At 40.2% G+C, this 21205-nt stretch overlaps 1 protein-coding gene across 3 annotated transcripts in view; it reads left to right on the plus strand.

The window, feature by feature from the left end:
* LOC307251825 (calcium uptake protein 3, mitochondrial-like) overlaps positions 1-21205 on the plus strand; it is a gene marked incomplete at its 3' end in the record, with an annotated part of 39363 nt that overhangs the window by 11205 nt on the left and 6953 nt on the right. For 2 of the 3 annotated variants that reach the window (XM_080029245.1, XM_080029246.1), the window contains exons 2-9: positions 2012-2159; positions 3893-3924; positions 5295-5373; positions 7864-7911; positions 9142-9224; positions 10628-10699; positions 20240-20334; positions 20483-20654. In XM_080029245.1, the coding sequence (XP_079885371.1) occupies positions 2012-2159; positions 3893-3924; positions 5295-5373; positions 7864-7911; positions 9142-9224; positions 10628-10699; positions 20240-20334; positions 20483-20654 (729 nt within the window). Of the gene's footprint in view, positions 1-2011; positions 2160-3892; positions 3925-5294; positions 5374-7863; positions 7912-9141; positions 9225-10627; positions 10700-11706; positions 11749-14058; positions 14155-20239; positions 20335-20482; positions 20655-21205 lie in introns of all 3 variants that reach the window. The other variant, XM_080029247.1, reaches the window with a different exon arrangement.

Here is a 21205-nt window from a genome sequence, read left to right on the forward strand (position 1 = left end):
GTCTTTGTGCTCCTAAATAATGACTCAAAGTAAGTCTTTGAGAACGTGTTTCTCAAGCCAGGTGGCGCATCAGACCAGGGGCTCATCTCCTGTTTCCAACATGCATCACAAACTGCTTGAGGAAGCTGTTCTACTATGATAATTGGTGATGAAAATAAATAATGTTCAACAAGATGTTACATAGTAACGCGTTACCGGCATCGGACCTCTTTTTTCAGCAACGAGTAATCTAACGCGTTACTATCTCCAAACCAGTAATCAGATTAAAGTTACTCATCAAAGTCACTGTGCGTTACTTTTTCTGTAATTTTCCTTAGTGAAACATTTTACATAACTGCACAAATGACTGCGATTGCGATTTTATGTAAATAAATGTGCACGCATGTGTCTCTAAACGCTCCAACTGCTCCAACCGCTCCTCTCGTCTTTTTGGTAGCGCCCCTCTCTGACATGCAGCGTGTGTGTGTGCGCCTGTGTCTGTGTCTGTGTGTGTGTTTGCAGCAGCATTACGGCCGAACTGTGGCGCAAAACAAAGTTTTCCCCCCGATGAAATATAGCGTCTGCTAAGGGGATATTTAGGATTCGGGTACGGTGACGTTGAAGAGATAGAAGTGTTTAAAACTTGGAAACTTATAGTCACGTGGCGACCGGTGGCCACACACACCCACCCTGCGTTCCAATACCCGATTGTGTCGTGGGCAAGTGATGGAGAGAGAGAGCGGCGGGTGTGTGAGAGAATAAAGGCTCCTCAAGTGTCAACAACGGCCCCCGGCTATTATTATCTCCCCTGAGCCGAACAGGAGGTGGAATAAGAGATTAACGGCGATATTTTTTTTATCGCCGATAAGAGTCTTGCGTTAACGTAGCACGTTAACGCCGATAACGGCCCACCACTATTAAAAATACATTTATATAATGCTGCGTCACATGGCTGCACCACTGCTGCGCATGGACGCACCGGGGCCGTAGAAAGAGTGCACACTAACTCCCTACTTTTGCTTGCCATATTCTCTCAATAACTCCTAAATCCAGCTTCAGCATAAATAGCTTAGTGGCACACTATCTCCGACTTCACACCCAACAACTGCGCGATTCATTTGCAGCCTGGACGCGGAGGTGTGTCACCTCTCTGCTCGGACTGCTCCGAGGAGCTGCTCCGAGACTGACCGCCTGTCAGTGCTTTTGGTCGGGGAGGGGCTCGCGGCAGCACCCGCTGCTCGTTGAGCAATGAGCACAGTAACTGCAGAGTGAAACGTGCTTTCATGTCAGAGTCTCCAAACACCACAAAAGTTTTCAATAAAACCAGAAAAAATCGCTAGGAGGATATGACAAAAAAGTTTTGATGGGATTTTTTTTTTTTTTTTTTGGATGGGATTTCCGGATTTCCGCGAATATTTTGCATTGAAGGATGACGTTTTTCTGAGCTAAGGTCTAGGTATGGGATGTCTGCCAACTAGTGGAGGGGAGTTTGAACAAAATATAACACTCTATTTAGAGAAAACAGCTGTTTGATTCAGTAAAGCGTCTTGTCGCAATTTTGCGACTTTGGCGCCTAAAGGGTGGAATGGAGATGTCAGTCTCTTCTGAGCTACTGTACACAACAACTTTCTTTTGGAAACCAGCGTAAACAGCCATGCCAATGGCACAACTCGTTTTCAAACGTGTCTATAATTGTTCCGACACAATAATCAAAAAACCTTTATCATGGAAATTTTACTTTTAGAGGCAAAACACAGGTTTTTGAGCTTAAATGTGCTTATATGTTATTCCATGTATCTCCCTTCTTTAGAGGATGAGTTAAATGGATGGCTCTTCTTAAATATGTGGTCACATTTCCAATTTCTTCTATGGTTTTCTAGAAACAAGTGGTGGCACAACTTCCCCACCGGCACAACTTAGGCCACTCTCCCCTACTGATATGCCAACAATGCACTAGTTTGGTAACTTTGCCTCCTGTTCCGACAGTCAACATCAGTGTATTTTGTTTTCCAATTTGGTTTTCTGTCTGCAGGCCCGTCCCTTTGACTTTGAGGACGGAGACGTGCACATGTCGTCCCATGAGCATCGCTTCCGCATGTTCAGCTCTGTGGAGTACGATGGGCAGCTGTACATGACTCCTCAGAACTTCATCGAGTCAGTCACCATGAGCGAACCCAGAAGTACGTTGTCGTTTTCACACACTCAATTATTCACTTTTGACGCATGGGGCTAAAAACTCTTTGCCCAGGGCCAGCAAACACCACATTTAGTGGGCTTTGTATCCACATTTGATACCTGCACTCTGTAAAAAGGGATTTGGTGTGTAAGTCTGCTGGACTAGTGTTATCATGCTGATTTAACTCATGGGCTGTTTCAAGCATTTTTCAAGCATGCAACAAAATAGAAAATGCTCACTTTAGTTCATGACCGACCAACTGAATAAAGAAGGCCTAATTACAACCTTAGCATGTTGGTCTGCAATAGCATACTGTTCTCTACACCCTTGTAATTCAACAAGGGTGTGCAAATAGCCCACAATGTAGATTACCCCCCCCCCCCTTTTTATTGAATATTTTGGTGGGAGCCAGGGCTAGCCCTATTGCAAATTACAAGCTTTCTTTTATTCTATTTCAAAAAGCCACGTCAATTTGACTGAGACATTATTTTAATTTCCTTTGTCCTGTTCTCACATGCCTTAACATGAATCATATATTGGGGCTGCATCTATATTTTTAACTAATTACAATACACATGGAATTAAACTTTTGGCATCATGCATTACATTTTCTTTTGGAAATTCACTACGGACATCTTCCTGCTGTTTCACCATCTCAAAATATCCATTTCTATACACTGTGCATGCATCCAAATAATAACGACAGTTAGTTTGATAATGGAAGCTTCCATATTTGTAAACTTGTTGTAAATGTGCCTACATGTGCCTATAATAACCGACTAATTTGATTTGTTTTTATTTTGTTTCTGTCCAATTCTGATATAAATTGATTTCCCAGTATGAATGCCAGTGCCAGGTGTAACATTTTTTTTTTTCATTAGATGTTTTACAACACTTTTCAATCCTGGGTCTAAACACCTCTTTGCTGTTTTTGTCAGCCTGCTGCCACTTATAACAGATTAGTCCTAGCCAGCCAGCCAGCCTCAACGCAGATGGCTTTACAGCTATTGTTTAGTCTGAGGTTAATGTTAGTCAGACACACACACATGCACACACACACACACACACACACACACACACACACACACACACACACACACACACACACACAAACACACTCTATGACTCGTTCACATTCCATTTGCTCACATTTACCATTTACGCTCTTAACCAGTAAATATCCAAACCTGACAAGTAACTTGTTTTTCTCCTTTGTAAAATTGTCCTGACAAGTTATCACAAAGACACAAAAAAAAACAAAAAAAAACTACCATTCCTTTCTTCAGCGGGCATGTGATTGTGTTGCGTGCAAACTGTGCACCTGTATGCAGCGCGTGTTTACATCTACGCTAGCTCACTGACATACGATACAGCCGCACATACCCTCTCAGCAGCCGACATCCTCTAATGCCCCCTTTGAAGTTGAATTAGATGAACTTTGTTGTATAAAACAGAACAAAAGTAGTATGTGCTTTTACAGGGACATTCCGCGTACTACAAAGACAAGCACAGGGCACTTTAGACGGTACAAATGGGCCTGTGATGATGACAGTGTATATACTGTGTGTGTGTCTGCACGTGTTGGAGTGCGTGTGTGTGTGTGTGTGTGTTGTGACTGTACCCGGCACATTAAGACCCATTTCTACATCATACAGATGCTATCTGATCAAGCCCACCCAAACTCTCTTCTCTTCTTTCCCTTCTTCTTCTCTCCTCTTTTGTCTCGTTCCCTGGCAGACAAGAGGCCCTGGAGGTCCCTGACCAAACAGGTGGGAGACACACTCTTAATGCTTCTTACTTCTGCTCCTCCATGTTGCAGGCATCTGTTGCATGTTACATCTGCTGCAAGCTTTGTACACTCAGCAAAGTTCAAATCTGGATTTATGCAAATGTAAAGGTTTCACATGTAGTATTAGTGCATGATTGAAGTAACATTATTAGAGTTAGTGTCACTATATGTAAAGAAATAACGAACAGTGAGGCCAATTCCTGTATTTTTGCTGTAGACTGGAAACATTTGGGTTTGACACCAAAATATGAATATGAGACAATATATCAACATTTCAAGTTTAATTTCCAGGTATTCACATCTGGATCTGATACACAACTGAGAAGATAGCATTATTTGTAAAGGAACACCACATTTTTAGGTGAGCAAAAGTATTGGAACAGATAGACTTAAAATAAATTAAAGTGAATAAGACTTAATATTTTGTTGAAAAGCCTTCGCTTGCAACAACTGCATCAAGCCTGTGACCCATTGACATCACAAAACTTTTGAATCCTTGATGATGGCAGCAGCAAAATGAACTTAGAAGTCTACAGAAACATTCTGTCTGCCAATTTAAAGAAAGATGCAACCAAACTGATTGGAAGATCCTTCATCATGCAGCAAGGTAATGACCCTAAAAAACTGCAAAAACAACAAAGGAGTTCACCAGGGGCAAGAAGTGGAAGGTTATAGACTGGCCAAGTCAATCTCCAGACTTAAATGCTATAGAGCATGCATTTTACCTGCTAAAGAGGAGACCGAAGGGTGTAACCCCCCAAAACAAAAAGCTACTGAATGAGGCTGCGGTAAAGGCCTGGAAAAGCATCACAAAAGAAGAATGCAAAAGATTTGTTATGTCAATGGGTCACAGGCTTGATGCAGTTATTGCAAGCGAAGGATTTGCAACAAAATATTAAGTCTTATTCACTTTAATTTACTTTAAGTCTATCTGTTCCAATACTTTTGCTCACCTAAAAATGCGGTGTACCTTTACAAAAAATGCTATCTTCTCAGTTGTGTATCAGATCCAGATGTAAATGCCTGGAAATGAAAGCTGAAATGTTGATCTATTGTCTCATATTTATATTTTGGTGTCAAACCCAAATGTTTCCAGTCTACAGCAAAAATAAAGGAATTGGCCTCACTGTTCCGATACTTATGGAGGGGACTGTATATCTAAACACATCTCTCTCTCTCTCTCTCTCTCCCTCTCTCTCTCTCCCTCTCTCTCTCTCTCTCTCTCTCTCTCTCTCTCTTTCTTTTTGTGTGTGTTACTGTAAATAAACAGACATATGGACTAAAGATTAATGTTTGTATGTCACACAACTCACTTGTACATTGTGTGTGTTTTTCGTTTGCGTGTGTCAGGAGCTGGAGAAGATTTTGACAGATACTCACCCAGTGTGGAAAGGATCCTCCAAACTGTTCCGCAACCTGAGAGAACGAGGTAGGGGAGGGTACACACACACACACACACACACACACACACACACACACACACACACACACACACACACACACAAAGCTTTTTGGTACACCTGTTTGTGTGTATACCAGGGCTTACCTGCCCATGTGTGACTAAACAATGCTTGTGGGTGTGTGTGTTTGTGTGTGTGTGTGTGTGTGTCACTATAGGTGTCTGTAATCCGGGGTTTGAGCCATGCTGTCCTTCCGATAGCCAAATAACCTGCTGAAAAAAACTAAAAATACACATCCTTTCTTCTCCTCTATTCGCCGCATAGGGAAACAGAAATGATTATACAGCACACAAGAGAGAGAGAGATAGAGAGGGAGAGAATCTCCCCCTAATTTAAGCATTCGCTTCAGCATTCCCTGTAGTGATAATTACACACACACACACACACACACACACACACACACACACACACACACACACACACACACACACAGGGAGATGCTAAATATAACTCGTCCTCTCCTCCTCTACCATGATAATGGTTTAAACCTTTTAACTAATATGTGAGTGTGTGCTATGTTTATACTTTAGGGACCAATATTCAGAAGCATTGCCTTCATCCTTTCTCCCCATATGTGGAGAGAAGGAGAAAAAGAGGCAGAAAATTGAGGAGTAAGGGAGACATGTAAAAGAGGTGGGGGGATGGGGGGGTGGCGTAGAGAGGTTGAATAAGTACATGGAGTTAAAAGGAACTATTATATACAGAAAAACTAATTTAAGAGAGAGGTGAGTGACCACAGGGAGAAAGAGGAAGGAGAGAACATTTGTAAACCTATCCTTAGCCATCAAGAGGAAGACATTGTAGTTATTCGCAGTGCATCTCTTTTCAAATTGCTGGTGGCATATTGCCCAGACCACACACACACTCACACATGCAAGAACACAAGCACCATCATAATTCCAAATACCCCTTTAACGTGTAATTATTATGGTTGTATTATCGCGAAACCCCAAATTTGTTCATTCACACATTTATGCAGTTCAGCTCTCATACAATGCATCCCTCAAATAACTCATGTGAATGAGCTCAGTGTGAGTATGCCTGTGCCTGTGTGTGTGTGTGTGTGTGTGTGTGTGTGTGTGTGTGTGTGTGTGTGTGTGTGTGTGTGTGTGTGTGTGTGTGTGTGTGTGTGTGTGTGTGTGTGTGTGTGTGTGCTCTCCTCTTCATTCCATGATGTTAAAATCATGGGGATGTCTTTGGATTTCTGAGAATGTCAAAGCTGTGTGTCAGACAATGGAATGCATAGTGTTGCCTGAACACTGCTGATGTGTGTGTCTGTGTGTGTGTGTGGGCTGTACAATACGTCAGTATTGGTTGGCCATTTTCTACACATTAACCTGGCACACCAACACTATTTAGAAGATCGGAGGAATTCAGCACTGTAATGAGTGTATGGTTAGATTTTTATGTACAATATATGCTTAACGTTTGATAGATGTGAGATCTGACTGCATTGTGAATCATTTTATTTGTTCATGTGAATGTCAAGATATAAAACTCATAGACACTCTAGCTAGTTAATATGTAAACAATTATGTCAATAGTTGTATCAAACAAAGAAATGTATTTTTAGACTGATCATTTCCTGAAAGTTGTTCCTTTAATTATAGCTATCTTGGGATCAACAACAATCCACCTTCTAACTCAGCTGCATATAACTGAAAGTATGTGAGTGTAAACACGCAAAATGTTTTTGAGAAACCTGAGTGGTTTCTGAGTGTATCTCCTGGTCTTTCCACAGCTCAGGCTACACAGGGGAAAGAGACTTCAGTTCCAAACCAGCTCCTCTGCACAAAGCAGCTGTGCATCAAGAAAACACAAGGCTTACACTGGTCTTAGGCGGTGTCATGTTCAACCACACACATACACACACACACACACTACATGGGAAAGCAGTCTCCCGTAACACTCAAGCGAGTCACCCTTAACTATCTGAGCGATCAGACAGAATGCAAAAAAAGAGCAAGAGAGATGAGATGGAGGAGCTACAGAGATTCCTAAATGGACCCGAGGCAAGAAAGGATCATCTCCTAAAACATTTTTCACTTGCTTATCCAAACACCGACACGTTCGCCTGCACACACCCAAACCAGCCAGTGTCTTTAGGTTGGACACTCTGGGCGTAGAAAAATAAACGGTGTGTGGCCAAATTGCTTTTGGCAGTTCACCTCGAGAAGACACATTTTAAGATGCTATCTTCATGAAAGGAAGGATTATGTGTGTGTGTGTGTGTGTGTGTGTGTGTGTGTGTGTGTGTGTGTGTGTGTGTGTGTGTGTGTGTGTGTGTGTGTGTGTGTGTGTGTGTGTGTGTGTGTGTGTGTGTGTGTGTGTGTGTGTGTGTGTGTGTGTGTGTGTGTGTGTCAGGAGGCCCACAGTCTTTGAACATCTGTAAACATTGCACGTGTGTGTGTTGAACGTGACCTTTCCTCTAACTCTCTCTGTGTTGGTCTCCTTACTAGGCATCATCTCATACACAGAGTACCTGTTCCTACTCTGCATCCTGACAAGTGAGTCCATTCAATCGCTCAACACACCCTCCCTTCACTTCATCTAATTTTCTACTTTCTTACCCAGTCTTTCTCTTACTTTACTTTCATCAGCATGCTGTGCTTATCTTGCTTGTTATAACAAGGTTAGATGAGGTACATGATACAAGCTACACTCCCACACCCACACATGTCGGGATTTCCCCTTCCCCTTGGGGTAAAACAGAAATTGAGAGGGAGAAAAAGGTATCTACTTATAACCTTTCAAAACTTACATGTAGACTGGAATGTGAGGCCCGTTTCTCGGTTATCATCTTTCTCTTATTACTCTCTAAGAAAATTACGACGGAGTATTAGGGCCAAGTTAAGAAAAATAAATGAAAATAGTCATGGATAAATTTTAAGAGAAAAAAGTCGTAATATTGTGAGAATGAATTTGTAGTTCTAGGTTGAGTTTTATTTTAGAAAGTCAATATCATCATTTCCTCTGCATTAAAAAGAGGAACTTGGAGCATCTTGTGAAGTTATAGCCTACTTCCTTAGCAGATTTGAATTGATATTGTCAATGTTTAATGTTCTTGTCCTTATTTAACTAAATAAAGTTAGAACATTAGCAACATTTCCTCGAAAAGTTACATTGAGTTCTTTGGGTCCAGTGTAGGTCAGTCCATGTCCACATCAATTGAAAGTTCAGCCATTTATCATGACCACACATTAATCAGCAAATGGTTTGTCTTATTGCTGTTTGATCAATTTAATCAACATCCATTTAAAATCCAGATGGATAAAGAATAGTAACGATGTGAATTTCTGGAAAAATAATTGGAAAGAGCTGTTATTGATAACTGAAATTCAGTTTTTACATCTCTAACTACTTATGTGCTTCTCATACCAGCATTCATTTTTTAATGTATTAATTAAATGTGTATGGGGGCGATTGTGGTGTAGTGGTTAGATCAACATGTTTTCTGGTATTTCTAAAATTAAGACATAAAGCAAACCACTTTTTGTCTGATTTGGTAGGTCAACACCATACCCACTGTATATCATATTTAGACGGATAGAGGGGTATAACAAATACAAAGTCAACCGTAGCTCATAGTCCATAGATGTATCCACCTGCCCTGTCTTCCTCCTGTCTCGCCTATATGCCACTTCTTCCCATGCTATTTTTGGATTTAAAATGGCCTTTAAAACACACACACACACACACACACACTCACCCTATGTGCTCTCTTCTCTGTTCTCCAGAGCCCCACGCTGGCTTTAAGATTGCTTTCAATATGTTTGATGCAGACGGCAACCAGATGGTGGACAAGAGGGAGTTCTTGGTGGTGAGTCTCTGATACTGAGAGAAAATCAATCTTGTGACTGAATTTATACATGATTATTAATGTCACATTTAATTAACTCCCATCAAAAATATGCAAGGTTAGAAAGTTAGAGCTTTTGACAATCTGTGTGAAGTGAGAGGTAAAAGCTTCCATTTGAAAATGTAACTTTTTTCCGTTTCTGTTTTCACGTGGAAAATTACAAGAATTAGATCCTACAAGACCAGAAATTAACATAATCTCAGGATGATAAAAGGATGCATTTTATAAATTTAAAAATATGGGTTTTTGGGATTTACAATGAATTAAATTAAAAAGCCATCGAATAAACCATGAATCATTTTATTGATATACCATAAGAGAACGGCATCACCTTAATGAGCAGCAGAGAAGCCTTACTTTAAAAGCACTTTTACTTTTAGATTAAAAAACCTATAGATATGTCTCACTTTCTCAGTGGGATGGGGGCAGACAGATTTCCAACTGAAAACACTGCTGCAGGCAGGAAGTGATCAGACTCTCTGTGGAGACCGGTGGGTGTGGGATGGCACATCAGCGGGAGCCGGTCTTAATGGCTGCTGATCCTGTGAGAGGGCAGGTGCAGGACTGAAAAAAAAAATCACACATTGAGGAGTTGGCAATTGGCTCTAGCCTTTTTTTGCTCTCTTGCCAAAAAGTGACATCTGTAGGCAAAACAAGGAATTATTTAAATTAAGAGTACAGTCAGCAACTCGCAACAAAGCTAGTTGACATAATCACTTTTTGTCAAAATCAGTGAATGTTTCCACGTGATCCGCTACCTGTCCTTACTGTGTGTGCGCTGTAAAAACAAATCCAGTGTTAATACACAGCCTATGCTTTGTAAACAGGTATGTAAACAAAGGTGGCCCCTCATAGCTAGCAACATGCTCGTTTACAGAGCCTAGACTGTGTATTAACTGGATTTTTTTCAGCGCACAGACACTTCGAGCAGGTGGCGGATCATGGGCAGATATTCTCTGATTTTGACAAAACATGTTCTTGAGAACAAGCATTCTCCTCCTTTAATTAAACCCGAATAATCAATAAAGTTGGTTACGGTTAGTTGGGTGTCAGATATAAAAGCTCCAGTTGGTGATACATTCCTTGGCCAGTGCATTATAAAGGCAGGAGACAATGCATTGACCACTAAATCCACCAAGTTCAGGGAAAACTAGCTAAATACTAAAAGTGATAGCTGTGCAGCAGGCTGAGCTTTAGCATTGGTTTGCCCTATTGTGACCATCAGTCCGTTCCAATGCCAAAGCAACACACTGTTAATCATGTTGCCAAAAGACCAATACTTGAATGACATCACAGACCAGCATGAAAGAGTGAATGACTCTGTGAACTCAGCGAATGTTTGAACGTATGAAAATTCATTACAGCTTCAGGAGATCTTCCGGAAAAAAAACGAGAAGAGAGGGAGGAGAGGAGATGCGGAGAAAACTGCTCAGTTGGTAAGAACGTTGGAAACAGAGGACGAGGGTGTGTATGTGCATGAGGAGCGGTAAAATCCAATTATTTCCCTAATTACCTTTAGTACAGCCAACAGTGAATCAACAGGTTATTTATCTTTATTGACTTGGACTTCAGTAGTGCTGCTCTCAACAGTGGGGTAAATGTGAAATACTCATTTCAATTTAAAAGTAAACATTACTTCGCTTTTAAAACTCCATTTTAATACTTCCACGAGTGTAGTGGGACACAACACCTCTCCCCATTAAGGTTGCTGCAGTTCCAAAATACACAAGTGGGTGTATTGAAAATAACACATCATCATCCAAGTTAATTGTCGTCTGTTTTTAAGCAGTTAAGAAAGTCAGCTAAAACCTTCTGCCATGTTTTAGTGCATGCTTCCTTAAATTAAAACAGTATTTCACTCTGTGTTTTTACTCTGTTTTTAATGTGACAACTATCCATGCTGTACTTGTTAAATTGGATACACTCTTCAAGAAAATTTCCTTTTCAACACTTATGTGACTCTGCTTTACTTCACTGAATGATTCAGAATTGTGTTTTATGTATCTGCAGGCGTGATGGCTGTACGTTCATTCAGGCTCGGTGAATATTAGCCTTACATTTACTGTACATGTCAGTGCTGGAGTGTATTTCGGCTAATAGGTAACAAAACATATCCAACAGGTCACGGAGGAAGTCCTTTCTCCTTAACATATATATTGCACGCACTGCAGACGCTTTCATTCAATATAAATGCATACAACCTGGTATAGACTTTTTTCTCGCACGCGTACATTTTCACAGTTCATCTGTGGGAAGTGCAGTGCACAGTGTTGTAAAGCAAAGTGTGTGTTGAAAATGACACGTCCAAGAGTATATCCACAGCCTCTTGCATGTACTAACCTGTCTTTTACCTTCTCTCCTCCTCTCCTCTCCTCTCCTCTCCTCTCTGACTGCATGCTCTGTGCTCCTCTTTCTCTTCCTCATGTCTCTGTCTGCGTGTCAGAGTATGCAGCTCTATGGATATCAGGTTGCCCCCATGAACAGCGTATGTATCCAAAAGCATAACCCCTTGTGTCCTTTTTGTTCTTCTTTAGATGGTAAATACTTAGATGGAAGGATGCACAGAGAGCTAGGCATTTCTGAGGTTACTGCCCGCTACATAGGTTCATTTGATATACAAAGGTAGTACACCAGACAGTTTAAGAAGATAATAATACAACCACATGAGGACTTAAACATCGTGGTGATGAACAATTAATCATGGAGTCATGGGTGACAGATATTTAATGGAAAACATTTTAGAATCTCCTCAGATATGTTCTGAGCTGTGATTTAATACAAATTCTGTTGGTATTTAGAAACGTTTTTTTCCCCTGTTTTGTTGTCTTCATTTCTCAATTTTGGGACAGATAATTAAAAAAATAGCTTCATATGGTAAATACACCAGAATATCAATTCCTCTCTCATATCTGTCCATTATGGCTTAATTGAGCAGCCCGTTAGCTTAGCTTAGTTTAGCATAAATGAGATAGAGTATTAGAAGGAGGGAAGTATGGGAGCAGGGATTACTGGGCATGATATACAGTAGGTCCATTTAATGGGTGAGTTTCATTATCCCCAGATTTTCCAAATATCCAACGACAGTTTTGTTTGGTTTGTTTGGACAATTTTCCTTGATTCTGGGAACTCTGTTGGGTGTCAATGTCAATTATGTTGAGACACTTAAGAAGAGTCTTTTTTAATGCCCCTGTCACCCTCTTGTGTGTCCTGGTTTGGTCTTTGAAGAAGCCTTAACCCTGATCCAGTCTACCTGATCCTGTGTTATCAGTAAAAAGTACACAGAAGGATGGCTAGACAGAGAGAATGAGAGGGACAGAACAACGCTTCCTTCTATGACAGGGTGTCCATCTGTCAGGCCAGCTGACTGATTGATCGAGAGACGATGGCAGAGGGTGGGATGAATAGAGCGATGGACGGCAGCAGAGGAGTAATAGATTTAAGGGGTCAGGAGAGATGAACTCTTACAAAAAGAGAGTGATGTGATTTATAATGACTCAAGGCACTCTAATGCTCTAAACACAATCAGACACTGTCCATTTTAGACTGTTTGAGGACACTTGCTGCCCATTTGGCAGTGTGTGTGTGTGTGTGTGTGTGTGTGTGTTCCTGTTCAAGCTTTGTTAATGCAAAGATGGAGCAGAAGATTTTTATTAAAGCAGCTCTACGCTACAGACAGAAAGTTGGTTCTATCATGTGAGCACATTCACTTTTACATCATAAATCTGTGTGGAATGCTCAAAATTAAACAGATCAATTAAAAAAGAGAACAACATAGAATAACCACTCTAAACTCCATCACAGATTCTGTTGATCACTTTTGAGGCTGTAAATAAAGTATCAGAAATTGTCCGATTTGGGTGCTTGCGATACCTTTTATGGCGCAGGAATTTTTATTTATTATTTTGGATGCTAGCAAATAGGACTATGAGCTTTCCTTTTCTCTCTCTCTCTCTCTCTCTCTCTCTCTCTCACACACACACGCACACACACAGACACTCCTTGTCAGTGTTGTGATGGATAGCTGCTTTGTCACTGTGAAGTTAAGAGTGGTGCGAGTCATGTTAAAATGCCGCATTCTCCCTTGAGAGAAAGACGAGGTGGGTGGTCAGGAGCTTAGCACCGTGGCTGCCTTGTATAAAAGCAGAATATACTCCAACTGAAGCAGCTCTTTTTTTGTGTATAGCGTGTGGGACAGCAACATGTTCAGCTGGTACACTTATAGGAGTGATGAGGGGAAACTCGCTTTGGGGGTGGACAACGTGCATATTCGCCTCAGCTATGTATTAAATGTGCTAGATTTGTATTCAAGTATTTTCATTGTGGTTGCTTGTGTGCGTTGTTGATTCAGCACAAAGGCATTTCAGTGATTTAAATATTTGAAGTCTTGCTGCAGGTTCCTCCTGATTGTTATGTTCACACAAAACATTTTCAGTTTCTCTGTAGTGTAGCTCCCAATTCCTCTTTAATTTTACAGGTTTTTATGCTTGGTGCTTATTACAGTGGATGGGGTGAATTCATAGTTAATTCAAACATGATAAAAAAAAATTATTTAAATAAAGCAAATAGCAACAGTGCCAATAGTAAACTATCTGTTCTAGTCAGTTTGGCAAAACAGGAAGGCTGAGGTTTTCCTATATTGGGCAGTTCATTTAGCAGTGGTATTTATGATTGTTGTATGTGACAATCTACCTCATGAACCTGTTTGTACATATTGAGAACTGATAGAGTGATCACTGAGAGCTGAGTGGGTGAGTTGAGTTGAACTGACCCTGGCCCTGCTTGACTGCTCCTACAGGTGCTAAAAAAAGACAGTCAGGAGTTTGTGGCACGGAGTAACTGGGACGTTCTGAGGCGAGGCGCCAGTAAAGTCCTCTTTTCTGACCTGGCGGAGGTACACAGACCCAACTGTCCATACATCCCTCCATTTTTCATCCTCCATTCCTCCTTCTTAGTTAAAGACCCACTTCACCCGTGGAAATATGAAGGTGTATTGAACTATGAGATCCTATGTAGTATAAATGTGCAAACATTTTAGAAATCGGTTCATCCTAGCCTGAGAAAAGGCAGAAAGAGTGTTTCATGGTCTCACTGTCTAACCCTAAATTTTCCCATGCGTGACATCACACATGGTAAAATGTAGGGTTAGGATTAACAGGACAGCTTGGCCAAGGGAAGACTGAGGGAGGACAAACCTCATTCATTACATTATAATAGCGATTTTATAATGATAGAACGCCGGTTCTATATGGGTGAAGTATAGTGGAACTGCATCAATCTTGGCCGCATTGACCAGACATGTTTACCTTAAGTAAAAGCTATACTTGACATGTGAGCATGAAGGCCTTAAACTCTGGCTTCTTGAGCAGGCGTGCCCAGCTACTGCCAAAAGATTGAAAGTTACTTAACAAAAATGTCATTGCTAAACTTGAAGATAGAACCAAAAAATATTTGTAAATATGGGCTTAGTTGTGAGCTTAGTCAGTTATGATCAACTCTTTTATTCTGGTTTGGCTTGATACTGATCATTCACATACAATGACTTGTCATCTCTGTCTTTCGTATTATTATACAGTATAAGCCTACAGTAGACAACTCAATATATGCCATAGTTCTATGTCACTGTCTTACAGACCTAAGTATGATATAGAGAATACTGTAAATCCATTCCATTCCCATTTTCCCATGTGAAATCATTTCTGTTTGGATGAGCTCTATAAGTGTTCTTTACATTAAACACAATGCGTCCACCAAATTGATATCTTCTAAAATGGACAGAAAGACAGCAATATTTCTTGTGATAACTCAAAGCTCCTTCAAATGTTTGAAGTGTCTTCACAATTCATTATGAACTTATTCCTGATTAACAAATATGTCAACGACCCTTGTCTTTATATTTGTTCTTGATCATTTTTACCTCTAAAATATTTTATACATTGCATAACAGAGTGACAGTATTGATAGATTAACAATATTGTTATGTCTGCATTTTAATAACCTGTTCTGTTTCTCAACTGCCTTCTGTAATTTGGTCACTTCATTATGCTTATGTATGTGTATCTGTGCCTTGTTATCTGTGCTGTGTTGTGGCTAGTGTTGTAACGTTGTCAGTTTACACCACAACATGTTAGATGACACTGGTGCAATGATACAAGGCTGACCGCAGACCACATACACTTACCCTGTGCATTATAGTACCACACACTCAAACTGAATCACATAGAATTTACGGTTCATCTTAAATACAGTATGTTTCTATATTTTGTATATATATACAAAACACACACTTCAACAATTCAAACTATATGACTCGAATCTCCTGTGGCTAGAAGGCTTTTGATATCAGAATGCTAACATTTTAGACAAATATAAACATGAGGGTGTATCCTCTGGGGATTCAGGGACCACACATTTCTGTATAAAATCACATGGCAATGCATCCATCCAATAGTTGTTGAGATACTGTAGTAGCCTATGGACAAAAGTACATACGAACAGTCAACTAAAATGTCCTTTTCGATACATTTAGAAGAAGAAGATGTTGAGTAATAGCAGCTAACAGTGCTAGCAGGCAGGCTAGCTGAATAATGACAGGCTATGTGTTGTGGTGGCAGCGGAAGCTAAGATGGAGGTAATGACAGTGGAGCGTAATGGGACTGACCTTGTATTTACAAGGTTCAGCCTTTCATCTCCTGGGATATCAGATGGACAAAGCTGACAAATCAGACAGGCGGGGAGGACGGGCTGAGAGAAATAAAAGGAATAAAAACAGCGACAATAAAAAGTGTGAGGGATTCATATTCAATCAAGTCAATCGAAGGGAAAAAATCAAGACACAATAATTAAAACAAAGAAAAAAGTATCATTTAAAGAGGAGGAAATTGTTGGAATTGTTACACATCTTTAAGATAAGCAGAACAGATAAGGAGAAAACCTGAGGGTGGAAGAACACAAAAAGAAGAGATAACATCTGAGACAACAAACAGGTGAGAGAGGCCCACAGAAGATGACACAGGTCAGAGGAGAGAACAAATGTCATGGAACAAAGTGGGTGGGGAGAGAAGAAGTTCGGGAAACACACTTAGGGCGGAAAAGAAAGAGGCAGGTAGTGTTTAGAGAAAGATGTGTTTACTCAACAGATTAGTCACCATTATATCTCAGTGCTTTTGTCTGGGGAAGGAGGGACTGACTGACAGGCTGAGAAGGAGGGAGGGAAGAGAAGAGCGAATCACCTTTATGTTTGTCAGGTGAAGGAGGTACTGATGGGTAGTATGAGGTGAAAGGAAATTGGAGTAACCAGAGACGGGGCGCAGGATGAGAGGGAAAGAAGTGACAGAGGAAAATGTAAAAAGAAAGAGACAGAAGGTGGGAGAAAAATGAAGGAGGGAGCTGATGGGGCGGAAGACGAATAGGTCGTGGGAAGGGAAAAGGAGGGTTAGCTGTTTCGACCCGTGGAAGGTGTGACTGACTTGACTAAAGACAGACAATATATGAGCGCTTCCTCAAGTGTTACTCACAGAGAGGGGAGGGTAAGGAAGACCGTTTAGAGTTCACATCAGTAATTACTGTTTTTACCTCCAGCTTTTTGATCAAAGTCTGTTAAAGCTCATATAGACATGTACAGATGGACAAATAGACACAACAATACACCAGGTGTTGGCTCGTGCCTTGTGGGCGTGGTAACCATTACGTCTTCATGGGGGATGATGAGCTCACACTGGTGCTGCCACGCTTCCAGGAATGATAAGCTTGTTGTGAACAGTTTTGCATGACATCTACCCGAGGTTAGGCTGAGATGGTTTCTTAAAGGGGGTTGATATCAAACCAATATTTTTTTATTCAACCTTATGATATGCTGACATATACATAATAATTAATTATTATTTTTGATTTGTTTCCTTTTTATTAGGGATGATGCAGTTTTACATAGTTCCATTACAAAGAATGTAACTGATGTCCTGCACAGAGAGTTTATAGCTTTCGCTAATTTACAACCCTTTTCCCTATTTGGGCAACTTAATCAACATAGCTACAAAGCTTTCATTGATCAAAATATTAAAACCATAACATACATGGATACAATAAAATACACATACAGCAACACCCATACTGTACTATATCATCACATCACAAAAGACTGTAACCTTAATAACCTGACCAACTGGATTCACGCAACTCAATTGACTCTGAGATTCTTTAATTTCCAGCAGACAACTGCTTCACAACAATCATTAGATGATTATTATTAAATCTGAATTCATCAATCATATGTACCCATTGGCCAAAACATAAAAGATTATCCATTGTAGTTATGTCTTTTTTCGTTTGTTTTTGCGTTTCTATTACTGAAGGAACAAAATGGCAAAGCAAACAGTTAAATTATGAAAGAAAAGGAGGGATATGGTGAAAGGAGGGGAGAGCAGATGCGGTCTAGATGTATGAACAGCTCATGTGTCATGAAGACATCAGTCTTTATGCATCACTTATAAGATAAAAGAGCAATACATTTTTTTTTCTGTTTGTGCATAATCAAAGGCTCAATGTAAAAGCCCCTCGAATAAGTAAGACGGAACAGATGAACACTGAAGTGTGTAAAATAAAGTCTTCATTTGCCTCTACCAAAGAATAGCCAAAATTGGTAGCCAAAACTGCGACCCTTAACAAAAATGGTTTTGGCATCTCCATTAGCTGCGAATGTTTATATTAGTGTCACCATTACAATACAAATGTATCATCCTAATTTTTTTGCAACTTTTCTTTGTAACTTTGTAACTTTAACTCTTAACAGATCTTGCCTTGTTTTCACCACAATCAATATGCTAAGATCACCCTCCATCATTATCTGATTGGTTGATTTTATTTGACCATTTGATATAAAATATCAACAGCACTCTGTGTCATACATTAAAATGCATAATTAGTCAGGGATGACACAAAAAAGCCAGAAGGCTTATTTCCATCTATGCTCCTCAATCAGCCAAAATGACACATTAGAAGTCACAGCACAACAACAACTAGAGCATTTGTCAAATATGTGTAGTTTGCCAATTTGAGCAAACATCTTTCTTCTCCTTTTGTAAACCTGTGTCGTATTGTTTGACATTTTCCTCTTGTCCCTCAACGGATTATAGGATTTTACTCTTGAGGTAGAACCACGAATGGCATCGTGGTGATGATGATGATGATGATGATGATGGAAATGGCATAAATGCTTTTCCTCCAATTCCATCCAATCTGCTGTTTGCATATTCCTCAGCATGGCCATGGATTGGACAGGGAGGTTGCCTGGGTGGGGCATGGCAGAGAGAGAAAGAAAAAAAGAGATGATCGTTCGACATCCTCTCCAACAGTCTTTTCTGGAACTGCCCAAAAGCACGGTCACCTTTTTCTGAGATAGATATATTAGCCCGCATAAACATAGACAAACAGTGAAATAAACACTTTAAAGTCACCTTGTTTTTTCAGGGGATTTAGAAAATGCTAAGAAACAGATTTAAGCTTGGTCAAACACAACAAACACCCCAAAGCGTGTTGAATGGGTTTCAAATGACCTGTATCATTAAGTTAAAGTTAAGATAGGAAAAGGGGAAAATAGATAAACCATAAATATGACACTATGATTCTCAACTGCTGACGGAAAAAGGTGGAATCGCTCACATTCTCTGCATTTGTGCTCATGTGGGATTTGTTCGGTGCTGCTGTTTGTGATTTGAGGTCCTGTTCGGGCGTGTCAATGTGGCATCTGCAGATAAAAGCATGATGTGGTCGCTTTAATGTGTCTGCGTATGTGTGGCAGCTTAGTGTTGTGTTTGTCTGTCTGTCTGTTTTGACACTTTGTTGTTCTTTCAAGTCTTATTTTCTCCTACTCTCTTTCTTCTGTTTTTCTTTGTCGACTGTACTTTCCCTGGTCAACACTTTTCTACATATCTGCATGACTGTGTTTTCAATCTTGTCTTTGTCTTTGTGCGTGCTGCTACCGGAGCACATCTTGTTTCTTCACTCGACCATTATTGGTCTGTGTTTCAGGCTGCTACAGCTACACTCAGTACTGGTCTAGGCGGCATGGACAAAAAAATAACTGCATACCTCTCATTTTACCCGTTTACTTAGTTTTTAATAAAAAACGCAGTTTGGATGATTTTGACTGTTCAAATTAAAGGTGTAGTTAAAGTTTCTGGAGAGTGCTTGTTCTCAAAATCAATAGGCCAATCGCTATGAAAATACAGGTAGCATGTGTTAGTATTCTGTAGCAAGTGTGACAATAAGCCAGTCGATATTTAAATAGGTGTTGAAGCCCAATACTCATTTGAGCCGAAGTATAAGCCGATCAGAAGCTTAGCCTATAACAATAGCATTGATGCTAGCTATGGTGGGTCGGTCCGGGCCACTTTTTTAACATAATCGTTTTCAGAGCCTAGGCTGGATTTTTTTTCAGGACACACAATGTGAGGACAGCTAGTGGATCATGAAGATATATTCACTTCACTATTCACTGATTTTGACATAAAAATATTTGAAAACAAGCTCCAGAATTGCTGACTCCACCTTTAAAACGAAGAGGAACCTCTTTTGGTCCATTTAACTCATTTCATCATTTTATCTTTCCATTTATTCAGCCCATACTTTATCTCACTGTAAGCTTTGGCAGTGAAATGTCCCACTTGTGCCATCATGGTGGCCATGTATTGTGCCTGCCCATTACTATCACATTAAGGAGGTTTAAATTCAGCGTTATTGCTGCCTAGACTGGTATGCTTGAGGTCACACTGGCTGCTGATTGTCTGTCTGAGCTGATACACGTTGAATTGACAGATGCTCACCTGGCTTCCTGCTAGCCTGGCACCACTGATGCCCTGTTGGGTTGATGATGATGGGCTCGTCCCTCCCACTGCCTCTTCTCTAACTACAATGCTTGATGTTTAATGATCAACCTCTCATTTAACCCTCTCTTTTATTCCTCCATCTTGGATGATTCGTAGCGAACAGATGAGAGTATGACGATTGACACCACCCTACTGGTCCATTTCTTTGGGAAGAAAGGGAAGGCAGAGCTTACATTTGATGACTTTTACAGGTACTTAAAAAGTGTACAGTGGACATATTAACATGTGCAAACCAAACACTATACAAAATATTAACCGAAGCACAGAATAGTAACTTATTTTGATAAATCTTTCAGTGAAATCTCTTTCTTCTTTTACCCCTTCCTTGCTGTTTCTCAGGTTTATGGATAACCTTCAAACAGAGGTGTTGGAAATAGAATTCCTGACCTACTCCAAAGGAATGACCACCATCACCGAAGTAGACTTTGCCAAAATCCTCCTGCGCTTCACCAATGTGGAGAACATCAGTGCCTACCTGGAGAACGTCCGCCAGTGCATACCTGACGAGAAGGTACCTAATAAACACACACACAGACAGTTCTCTACTGGGAGAGGAAAACCAGGACAAATAAACATCTTTGTAAAACACTGAAGATACACAAAATGTATCCCTCTCAGTGAGGATGTATCTGTACAATGTAATGTATGTTTGCGTATAAATGATATGTGAGGTCACAGGTCTTGTGTAAGTGTTGCTGTCATCAAAAGTAGACACTGAAACAACAGCTGTCAAAAGAACCTTTTGATGATGAAAACGTCCACTGGTAACACTTAACAATAAGGGTGCGTTAATGAACTGTTAATTAATGCTTAGTTAATGCTTAACTAAGCACTAGTCAACTAAGCATTGTTCATGCTTAACATAGCATTTACTGACAGTAATAACCAAGCATTAACAGTTAGTTAATGCTTATTAATCATTATATATGCATCAACTCACCAATAATAGCAATGACTTAATGTATGTACCGGTAGTGTAAACTTTACACTAAGGATACATACATTTAGTTAATGCTATTATTAGTTAGTTAATGCGTGGATAATGTAAGTGAAATGGACAAG

The sequence above is a fragment of the Ammodytes marinus genome, assembly GCF_949987685.1.
Source record: "Ammodytes marinus genome assembly, chromosome: 6".
In the NCBI taxonomy this organism is placed as follows: Eukaryota; Metazoa; Chordata; class Actinopteri; order Uranoscopiformes; family Ammodytidae; genus Ammodytes; species Ammodytes marinus.